This window comes from Poromitra crassiceps (genome assembly GCF_964638095.1).
Source record: "Poromitra crassiceps genome assembly, chromosome: 12".
NCBI classification, from domain to species: Eukaryota; Metazoa; Chordata; class Actinopteri; order Beryciformes; family Melamphaidae; genus Poromitra; species Poromitra crassiceps.
In genome coordinates this window covers 8671359-8683954 of record NC_139632.1, presented here as the reverse complement: position 1 = coordinate 8683954, position 12596 = coordinate 8671359, and the positions used below count along the sequence as shown (strand labels likewise).

Sequence of the window (12596 nt, the reverse complement as noted above, 5' to 3'; positions counted from 1 at the left end):
TGTAACAAACCGCAGGTAGCAACATACTGACCCTATGTAACAACCCACAGGTAGCAACATACCGACCCTATGTAACAAACCACAGGTAGCAACATACCGACCCTATGTAACAAACCACAGGTAGCAACATACCGACCCTATGTAACAAACCACAGTCACAGGTAGCAACATACCAACCCTATGTAACAAACCACAGGTAGCAACATACCGACCCTATGTAACAAACCACAGTCACAGGTAGCAACATACCAACCCTATGTAACAAACCACAGGTAGCAACATACCGACCCTATGTAACAAACCATAGTCACAGGTAGCAACATACCAACCCTATGTAACAAACCACAGTCACAGGTAGCAACATACCAACCCTATGTAACAAACCACAGGTAGCAACATACCGACCCTATGTAACAAACCACAGTCACAGGTAGCAACATACCAACCCTATGTAACAAACCACACAGGTAGCAACATACCGACCCTATGTAACAAACCACAGTCACAGGTAGCAACATACCGACCCTATGTAACAAACCACAGGTAGCAACATACCGACCCTATGTAACAAACCACAGGTAGCAACACACCAACCCTATGTAACAAACCACAGGTAGCAACATACCGACCCTATGTAACAAACCACAGGTAGCAACATACCGACCCTATGTAACAAACCACAGGTAGCAACATACCGACCCTATGTAACAAACCACAGTCACAGGTAGCAACATACCGACCCTATGTAACAAACCACAGTCACAGGTAGCAACATACCGACCCTATGTAACAAACCACAGGTAGCAAAGATACCAAGAAATGACTTTGAAAAAGTCAAGTGGAAAAAAGTTAACTCACACTTGAAAAATAGAAAAGCCCAAGAAACAAGGAACGCTTGTTTTTCTGCATACTGTACGTTGACACTCAAATCAATGGTGAAATCAAAGGACTGGGAGTTACCTCATGTTAGCACAAGTTATGGAATGCATCCCCCAAATTTGAGGGAAAAACTGTGAGAAAACTCTGTCTCCACCCCCCCTATCTGAACAAACTGAGCAGTGGGTGCAGTGCCTGACCATACAGCCGCTCCCTGTCTCTTTCTCCCCAGATGACCTGAGTGTTTGGCCCCCCGTCAGAAGAAGAAGGAAGACTTACAAACATCAGTTGTCACCGGCCCAGAGCTACTTGCAAACACTTTCCTCAGTAGCCTACTGTAACTCACCCTATATATGCTTCGGTTTACGCCACTAGACTTTTTTTTGTTAGTTTGTTTTGACATTTTCATGCTTTATTGGACAGAGAGAGTCAGGAAGACATGGGGGACAGAGAGCGAGGGTAGGACATGCAGTAAAGGAGCGAGGGCCAGATTGGAACCTGGGTCGCCACGGGAAGGACTCATGCCGTGTTCAAGACAACTCGGAACCACGTTGAAAAAAAACGGGCTCCAACTTGTAAAAAAGTGAAACGAGCGCTTGTCCAGGCCGAAAGTACAGGTCCGCTTTGTCCGACTTGACGTCATCAAAGTGTTTGTTGACCTAATTTGAGGTGTAATTATGCAATATGCGTTTATATTGTTTAGATTTTGCTCTGACTATATGTTCTTGTAACTCTGACCGTCTCAGAGTTAAATGAAGCCGGAGGTCGGAAAATCCGAATTGAAAGTTGCGTGCTCCGGGGCGCTATGCTACTACATTCTTCTAGACGGGAGGAAGAGAAACACCCTCGCTCAGATTTCTTGCTTGAAGCTTGTTTTGTACTTTTTCCAAGTCAAGGTGAACATAGGCAACAGCTAAAGACTTCCAATCAATAGCATTACATGATGCCCTTTAGCAGACACTTTGGTCCTAAGTACCAACCATAATATCACAGCAAATATATCATCAATTATAAAGAGCAATATAAAATAATATAATATAATATAATATAATATAATATAATATAATATAATATAGTATAATAATAATAATAATATAGTTATGGCCTTTCTTTGATCACAACTGATTCGGGGGGGGGGGGGGGGGGATTGAAGTATATCCTGCAGGCTAAAGTCAAACATAAAGACAAGCTAAAAGCCCAGAGACAGAGAGGTAAGTCATATAAAAGCATATTACCAGTCAACACAGTCTGCAGCCAGCAGTGATCAGCACTGAACTAAAGGGCGAAGAAGCTCTCAGTGTCTTTCCAATACAGTCAAAAGTGTGAGTTCCCTCATCTCATCTCTGTTTCATAGAAACACATGAGGTGCAGGAGGCTTCTGAACAGCTGAGAGCATGTACCAGCACTTCATGCTGTGGAGACTCTTTTGATGTGAACTTCTGAGCAGACGTGTCTATATATAAAAAAAAAAGAAAAAAAGAAAAACGCCCACTGTAATGCTTTACAATTTAAAGCATACAGTACATCCCAGCAGAGTCAACTGAACTGACTAAGCAGGCAGCACAAGCTTCAAAAAGGAGAAACTCCCAACAGTTCAGCAGCAGCGACATGTCTCAGAAGTCCTCCGAAAAGTGTCACTTTCTGTCAAACAGGATTGCCAAAGGATCTCATAAAACGCTGTTTTAAAAGACTAATCTCATACTATGTTAAGCCTGCCACAAAACTTCAGCACACACACACACACACCAAGTCTACAAGAAAGAGTGGAAAAAACTTAAGTAAAAAAAAAATATATATATACAACAGAGCAACAGATAATACAAAGCGATAACGTCTTAAAAAATCGTCTCTCACCTTTCTCCACCCGTTCAGTTTCCCTAGCTTTCTCTCTTTCTTGTCGAAGCAGCAGGCGCCCATGTTGCTGTCTGTGTGTGGAGGGAGCAGCGCTGCAGTCCCGTACAGAGTGTGGAGCTAAGCTGGGTCCAGCCTGGCTCTCAGTCTGACGCTGCCTGCCTGGGGGAAACCACACTGCTAACTGACTCACTCTGAGCCGTGAGGTCTGACTAGTAGGCTGTAGGCTCCTCACACCCTGTGTCTGTCTGTGCAACACAGTGTGAGAGACTTCTGCCTAACTCACACCCTAGTGGGGGGGCACGGTATATAGTCCCGCCTCTGCTATGCCCCACGACACTCCTCCTGCTTGCTGCAACCAGAGCTCTGTGGTTTACACACTGTCAATATTGCAATTCAATTATGAAAGCTATAGCAATGTTTGCCCCCCCCTCTTCTTTTTCCATTGACAGTTTCAAATCTATTCAGGTGAAAGTTTAATGCCAAGAGGGAGAGGAGTGCTAGCACTTTCTATTTGCTTGGGTGGTTGGGGTGGGTGGGTGCATGACCGAAGTGAATGAAACCACGATGATTCCAAATCTCCACCTGTTAAACAGCAAAGTGCTGAGGTAGGCAGCGCAGTGTTGTAACTAAGAGAATCACTCAGCAAAATGTTCAATTCATGCATCAGCTTAGTCACTACAGTTACAGATGTTGCTCATTTAGTTTGGCCACTTTACTGCTGGGTTTCCTATAGGGGTGGGATCGATACAGCATAGTATCGCGATATTTTGTGTGGCAATATATCGTATCGCACGAATGCCAAGTATCGCGATATTCTATTATATGAATTGTCAAGTGCATGCAACATTTATGACAGGTTTTTAGGACTGTGTTGGTCAGTTTGTCTGCTTGACAACATAAATTGCAATATATCGCAATACTAGTATATCGCCGCTCCCGGGGCGGGACCTCGAATATCAATTTTTTCACATTTTTATTTTTTTGTCATAAATCAATGCCACTGGTCACCACCCTTCACGTCTCTGTGTGGGTCTTACAAAATTTAACCAATGGAAAAGCATTAAAACGATCTTGTGAGTAATTCTCGTAACGCCATTCGCCCTCAATCTGTCACTCAAACCTCAAAGCTCCTCCCCTACCTCCGTCTGAAGCCTCTCAGGCAGGACTGAGACTCTATAGCCGGGCGGACGCGCTGGTATTTCTGATATCCTTTTGTTGAATCCTGGCTTCCTCTGACGTGAATAGATCAATAAAATGTTTTCGAGTTATCCCTAGGCTGCAAACTTGTTTAAACATGCAAATCGAAGTGGTTTCCGACGAGAATAATGTTACGTTAGTGAGATTCTTCTCATCCCCATAATAGAGCCCCTCTCTCAGCCATGGGAGAGTGGGAACTCCGCTGCTGACAGCGACGTTATCGCAATATCGCAATACTATTGTATGGTGACTTGAGTATCGTGATAATATCAGACATCTGGTGATTCCCTCTCCTAGTCCCCAAGGTACTGCTGTACCTTGTTAACCTGACGCTGCCAGATGGATGGTATAGCTCCACATAGGTTTCACTAAACCAGTCGATCTGGGAATGAAGTCACCAGACCCGCTGACGGAGGCGGGCACTTTTTCCAAGCTACTTGGCAGGTGATTGGATGACCCATCTGTCTATCACCGCTGGTGGGTGTTAACTTCAACCAATCAGATCGCCGAAGGTGCCTGTGGATGATCTCCGTGGTATTCATTGATTGAGTCCTCACGGTCGTAAAGTCACCTTCGAAGCATTTAGTTAGATTATAACGAACTAGTTGTGTGGCTTAGCCTTCCCAAATGTTGAGGGTCGTTTTTTAGAATTTAATACATAGAATTGGGAACGTTACATTCAATTTCATTCAGACTGCCTGTCACTTCCGCGGCGGCAGCCATGTTGACGAGTGAAAAGAACTACAAAGACCATGTACCCACTACTTGCCCAGATGAGCCAGAGCCCGCCTACGGCTGCCTCTGCTCGACCAATCATCTTAACTGCCTGTGCGGGTCCAGACCGTCACGGAGAACCAAATGAAATGTGAGTTCACGTGACGGGCGGTTTACCAGGCTAGTACCTTGTGTGGGGGCTTTTGCTATTTAAATGTTTTCTTTGTTCTTACGTTGTTCTTTACAAAAGCCTGTGGACTCACTGCTGCCACCATGGCAGTGCAGCAGTACTGCAGCAAAGTGGCTGAACAAAACGAGAAACAACGAGCACACTGTTTCCTGTATGCAGGGATCATGTACAGTAAGAGAACACACTGTAGCAGCCAAACTCACAATAGCCCCTGACTTGTAGGACGTGTCGTCTACCACGCGCAACAGAGAGGGCAGTCATGTACGTCCTCAATGGTCCAAAAGACCCCGCGCTGCCCCCTGGGGGTTACGGCTGGAATCAGTGTCAGCTTCTAACATTTCACCTCCCATTTCTGAGGGTCAGGTTTCAAAATCGGCCACTGCTTGAATAACAGTCAATGCAATAGAGAGGCAAAGTGAACGTCACTTCCTGCTTTTCTCCCTGTACCAGCGCTGAAAAAATATGAATGGCGGTGAACGGAGAATAACGTTACTTTTTTGATCGCACTTGAATTGTGCCACAGGGTGCCAACGCTAATTTTGTCAATTTAAAACGTAACTTTGCATGTCAAGAAAGTTGCAGTTTGTCGCCAAACTGTTGCACTAGAAGTTATACATCAGAAAGACTACATACACTGTCGCCTAAATGACGTCACTTTCTCAAAGCTGAAGACCGGCGACATGCCACGAGCTTCCACGAGCTATGTAGTTTTTATAAGAAACAAACCCCTACGTTTCAGTTTGACGACAAACTGCGACTTTCTTTACATTTCTTTACTGTATGATTGATTGATTGATTGATTGATTTTTATTAAATGTGTCATGCACTTGACAGTGCCCAGCCCTCATGGGCTTACAAGACACACAAATGATACATTATACAGTACAACATACGCCAACGCCGCAGTAATAAAACTAAATCACAGCATAACATAACATACACCATATCAGCAAAACAAAATCATTGCATCATTTTCTGAACAGAACATTTTGCCTTAGCTCCCATGCCTGGGAAAGAAAGTTTCCAATAAAGAAAGTGCCTTTCTTAAAACACAACTCAAGTTTTTCATAATCGTCCATCTCAAAAAAGTCATCATAAATAGAGGACATTTTACTGAACAGTATCTCCCTTACCTCATCATAGACAGTACAATAGAATAGAAAATGAATCTCATTTTCAATTTCACCCAGGTCACAGAGCAAACAAAGTCTGTCTTCTTCAGGGGTAGCATTAAACCTACCAGTCTCCAGTGCCAAGGGCAAAGTTCCAGATCCTAACTGTGCACACAAGGACCTTTTTCTTCTGTCCCGATCAAACCTGACATAAGGCTCTACAGAATAACTGTCTTTTATAAGACGGTAGGTTCTTAACTTAGGCTTAGACCATAAGTCAACGGACCATTTATCTTTATACAAAAGGAACATATTACTCATGGTCTCCCGGATGTCACAAACTAATCTATTATGGAAAATAAATGATAAATCATTCGCATAGAATAAAGACATAAGTTCAGTTTACTGTACATATTTTTTTCAGTGCTGATACAGGGAAAAAGCAGGAAATGACGTTTCACTTACAGTAGGCTCTCTATTGCTTAAGCTGATTGCCATGTTCTTGTTAATAAGGGTCGCGTGTGAATGGCCCAAATGACAGCTAAAGTCGGTTGAGTAATGCTTTAATTTACTGTAAAAACAAGGCCAGGAGGAAGATGTTGATACAGATTAACCTGTGGTTAATGTGCACGCGCGCGCACACGCACACAACACGGACATGCACACGCGCACACGCGCGCACACACACACACACACACACACACACACACACACACACACACACACACACACACACACACACACACACACACACACACACACACACACACACACACACACACACACACAGGGGCCTTGAAAGGTGTTGATGGTGGGGTGTGTGATCCGTATCTTACATGTAACCTCAATGGCTGCATGTCACCCACCTGCCCCCCCCCCCCCCACACACACACACACTGTACAAAGACACGTCAATGAGGGCAGTGGGACATAGCACACAACAAACAGATTGTGTCACCTGATAAGTCTGACTGTCACTAAGTCACTGACTGATATGTCAAGTAAGATATAAGGTAAGATAAGATATGATAAGATCAGTTGTCTTCACCCACATTTCTGAAAGATGGACCAAAGAGACAAGGATGACCTGGCCAAGAGGCCTCAGCAAGAGCATACATAAAAAAACACAGTTAACACACAAAAAACAGCAAAGGAGTTAATAAAGTAAGTTAATAATCAAAATAAATAAGAAGTCAATAAACACTATCTGACTCCAATAGAGGGGAGTTAGTGATTTCTTTATGGGATTATAACAGAAGAGAGAGGAGAGGGCTGGTCAGCAGGTGCAGCGGTCCTGTTTCAGATTTGGAGGCTATTGGCTTTCCAGCCAATATGATTTTATTCAACCTCTTCACATTAATAAAAAAGAAAATCCCCAATCAAAATCCATTCGCTGCTTTGGCCCAACTGTTCCTATAAATGGCCTGCATTTATATATGGTAAATGGCCTGCATTTATATAGCGCTTTTATCCAAAGCGCTTTACAATCAGTAGGTAGTCTACATTCACCCATTCATACACCGATGGCGGCAGGCTGCCACGCAGGGTGCCTACACACCATTGGGAGCAAGGAGGGTTAAGTGTCTTGCCCAAGGACACAACGACAGCAGCGGGGATTGAACCGCCAACCCTTGCGTCATTGGCCGACCCGCTCTACCTCCTGAGCTAAAGCCGCCCCTATACTACGAGAAGGGCCGTGGGGTCAGAGTACAGAAAGTCCTAACAACAGATCATCTTATCTCACATTTCAAACGGGAATTTCTGCTCTGCTGTTACAGAAACAAATCCCAATTCAGAAATATTTGTACTACTGTACTGTAATCAATGTGTCAATCAACTATAAAGTGTCAATCAACTATAAAGGTTCTGTGTTGTTGCACAGTGCTGCTGTCTGGCCGTGTACTGTATAGGTAGCATTGTTTTTTAAAGATGGCATTTTATGGTAACAGCTGGCATGTGGCCAGGTAGGATTACCCTTTCATTATTTCTAACTTAGGGTATTTTTTGAATTTCTCAAGTCAGGATGATCCTATGATCATAAATCCAAACCTGCCTATATTACGCAACTGTCTTTCTGTGATGGCAAAAAGAAAAGAGGTTCAAATGACAGATCAGTTCAGTTAGGGTGTTTCTGTAATTAGGCCCATATGCTTGTTACATCATATGCTTGTTACATCATAATGCTTATAAAATATGCGTGTTGTTGCATCATGTCTTTTGGGAGATGCCAGCATTTAAATTGCATCAATAACTGTCGATATGTATTATGTACCGAGGGCTTGTAGCGCTTGTGGTCAGTAGCGCTCGTGACAGTTTTGTCAGTTTGGTTGAGGAATATTCCTGATGTCATTCTGTTGTAATGGACAGAGGAGCAGAGAGTGATGACATCTCTAAGCCTCCATGAGCTGTGCCCTCCCTCCACCCCCGGCTGAGGGAATATGACTATCTGACTGTCTGTCTCTCTGTATCCTCGTCTACACGTCTGTTTGTTTAAATAGTTCATCGTTTATTCTGTGATTCAACTGCCCTCAAGGATCTCTGCTGAACGCAGCCCGATGGAAGAGTCTGTGCTTCTACACTGTGTTGGGAAACCCCCCTCTCCCGTGTGTGTGTGTGTGTGTGTGTGTGTGTGTGTGTGCGTGTGTGTGTGTGTGTGTGTGTGTGTCCTGATGACGACAGCAATGGGAGAAATAAACACGGCCATTAGCTGTGCCCCGCGGCATGATGGGATATCTATTGTCGTCTGGGGAGAAAGCGGGCGATCAGGAAGGAGACGGGAAGAGAGAGAGTCACTCTGCCCATCTGCATGCATGCACCCCTCACACACACACACTCACACACACGTTCACACACGTTCACACACACACACACACACACACACACGTTCACACACACACACACACACACACACACACACACACACACACACACACACACACACACACACACACACACACACACACACACACACACACACACACACACACACACACACACACACACACGTTCCTTCTCTCTTCCTCTCAAGTTGATTGTGTTTGACCCAGTGCTGGATCCCTAGCATCCTGTTGCTCACTGGGCAAACTGTGACACACGGCTGCTGCTAAGCTGGTCAGCCCAGGTATCAGCATTCCACAAGCAAAACATCTGTGACTATTCAACATCTAAACTTGGGTCATGAAAAACAACGTGATAAACTATTTTTATTTGTAAAAACAACACCGTGCGCACCGCAATAACAATACACAATAACTCGTGGACATGCCGAGAGAGGAGGGCCCTTCTCTCCCTACCCCTCCCTCTCTCTCCCCCCCCACCTCCCCTCCCTCCCTCCTATAATGAGCCCCCTGAATGTTTGAATCCATACTGCACATGCACAGTGCACACTCATGCCCACGTTGCACTTTGCACACTCACAATGCATAGTCATAGCTATATTACCATGTAATATAATACGCCATACAGGGTACGGCATAGTCATTGCAATTATAATATAAATAATCAAACAGTGCACAGCTTTAGTCATAGAAATAATAGTATTATTTAATATACTTACAGTTTCCGGGAAACGAAAGATGTAACGGCGGTGGAGGTAAAGTTGTATATATTGTAGTTTGCATATTTACGTATTGTATTGTTTCTTGCTTCTTTCTAGCAATATGTTGATACTGCTGTTTTTGCTCTTTGCTCTGCACCTTACCTACGGGAATTTGTGTAACTTTTTATTGTACTTTAATTAGTTGTTGCTGTCATTGATGCTACTGCTGCTGTAACGCCAGAATTTCCCTATGGGGATGAATAAAGTACTCTATCTATCTATCTATCTATCTATCTATCTATCTATCTATCTATCTATCTATCTATCTATCTATCTATCTATCTATCTAACAGCAAGAATATTTTATCTTGATTTGTGAGACTTCACAGTTGCCTATTGTTAGACCTTTCAGCAGACCAATGTCATATATAACCTAAGGGCCTGTGTCCACCTAGCGTCTTTTCCTCAGGTCCAGCGTCTTTTTTCAGTTGTTTCCAATGGGGGGAGAGCGTATGCCGGCGCACACGGCGTCTATTTTCAGAGCGCTCCGCCGTTTTTGTGCGCCGGCTCCCAGCGCTTCCAGCTGAGAATAATTTAACTTTTCAGAAAGACGCTGGTGTCGGGTGCTCCTTTTCTGGCAACTAATCATATGGAGAAACTATCGCAACAGAGACAGAAAGGCTCAATTGTGGGAGCAGATTGGCTAGACACTTAATATTTCCGGTGAGTGTTGTGCTTACTGCTTTTAATAGCGTAGCCTACCTGTGTTGTTAGCTTGCTAGCTGTCAGCTATCAAGCTCCTACCGCACTGAACTAACATTGCTTCCTTGTATATTGTGCGCTGGGATCAGCACTCCCCAGCGCACTCCCAGCGTTTAACGTCGGAAAAAGACGCTAGGTGGACACAGGCCCTAAGCCAGTCGTTCTCAAAGACTGGCTTAAGACTTTGTCCCAGGTTCCCCTCTCTCAGTGCTTCTCAAACTTTGTTGCCTACAGTACCCCTTTCCCTTATTTCTGAATCCAAGTACCACCTTTACCCGACTAGAACATTTTGCCTAGAAAACGGCAAGAGAAAACTATAGCATATGATGCAATGACTGAATGATAAACCACCTTTTGAAGAATATAACATTTCAAAATCAGAAATGAAGTGAAAGAACTGCAATTAGTGCCTCCGGAGGATATTTATTTTAATGTTTTAACCCATTTTCATGATTTATTCTTACATTTTCCCATTTCTCTCAAGTACCCCCTGGAGTAGCTCCATGTACCCCTAGGGGTACGCGTACCCCAGGGTGGGAACCACTGCCCTATCTGATCAGATTTGAGCTTTGAGATGTTTTATTACAGAACGTGTATGAAACCCATGACCAAAATAGTCGTTCTGTCATTTTGTTACTTATGGATGGAGTTATAGTGAAAATAAATGATCTCCCTTTTTGCAGGGGGCCCCCTGGAACTCCTTCAGGGAGCCCTGGGGGCCCCCGGACCCCACGTTGAGAACCACTGCCCTAAATAATAGTGAAAGTATTGGGGTCAGTGAGTTCAACCTGTTCTTGTTTGTCACGGTCATTGTTTAAAGGAGTGACATAGAGGCAAATAAGAACTCTTATCAACTGGTGACAGAGACATATTTGTCATATTATTCATATTTTTGAACTCAAATGCACATTAGACCCAATGGCTGCATCTATTATATCCATTTTTCAGGCTGCATACTACACTACACAAATCAACGAGCAAGAATTCATCCACTTCAATCATGTATTTTCACTCCTTTTAATTCCATTGTATAACAAAAAACAAAATGTACAACTGACTAACTGCTTTGTTCACACAGCTGTTGCACTGTGTTACAGTAACAACCAGCAGCCTGAGCCAACCACTCTGAACTGTATGCATATGTAGAAAAATGACTTATCTGCAGTGTAGAACAAAATAACCTCAACAACAATACTTATTCTACTACTACTACCACTATCACGACTACTGCGGATAATAAAAATAAAATTACGAATAACGACGATGACAATAAATACTACTACTAATAAATGAGAAAAATTCCATGGAAAATTCTGTCCGAATCAGCTCATTATACTAACTCGAGTTACTCGAGGTCTAAACATGAATCAAATGTCTTAATTCTTAGACGCAGGTCTTAACGTAAGGAGTTAGAGGAGTAAGCGAAAGCTAAATTAAATCTATAAGTTCCGGGCCAATGACGTGGACGGTAATGTAACACTAAGAGATACAGCTGAATGTTGTTGGCATCACACTGAAACAAATGTAGTGTCAATGAAGAATATGGGCATGAATAATATGGGCAAGTGGTGACTTCTTTCAAAGGATCAAGTGTATGGGCACACTGCACATTGTCAATGACACCGACACTTCTGTTTGACAGGAAAGATGAGAAGCATGCCACAGCAGGCCAAAAGATCAACTCAGTTCCTTTTGTCAGCCAAAAAGGAAACAAACAAACAAATAAATAAATACATAAATAAATCAAGTTAAAATAATAAACGAATGAATAAATAAATACATACATACATACATACATACATACCGGTACATACATACATACATACATACATACATACATACATACATACATACATACATACATACATACCGGTACATACATACATACATACATACATACATACATACATACATACATACATACATACATACAGTACATACATAGATAGATAGATAGATACATACATACATACATACATACTGTATATACATACTGTACATACATATATACGTACATACATACATACATACATACATACATACATACTGTACATACATACATACATACTGTACATACATACATACATAGATAGATAGATACATACATATATACATACATACATACATACATACATACATACATACTGTACATACATACATACATAGATAGATAGATACATACATACATACATACATACTGTACATACATACTGTACATACATACATACATACATACATACATACAAACATACATACATACTGTACATACATACATACATACATACATACATACATACTGTACATACATACATACTGTATATACATACTGTACATACATATATACTGTACATAC

General features: G+C 42.6%; 1 protein-coding gene across 3 annotated transcripts in view; it reads right to left on the bottom strand.

The window, feature by feature from the left end:
* The window catches only part of pde4ba (phosphodiesterase 4B, cAMP-specific a), a gene marked incomplete at its 5' end in the record, with an annotated part of 200901 nt that overhangs the window by 19939 nt on the left and 168366 nt on the right, over window positions 1–12596 (bottom strand). Inside the window, one exon of one of the 3 annotated variants that reach the window (XM_083648102.1) lies at window positions 2731–2874. The exons of the other annotated variants lie outside the window; for them this stretch is intronic. Within the exon in view, the coding sequence (XP_083504228.1) occupies window positions 2731–2793 (63 nt within the window). Of the gene's footprint in view, window positions 1–2730; window positions 2875–12596 lie in introns of those variants that run through there. 3 annotated transcript variants of the gene reach the window in all.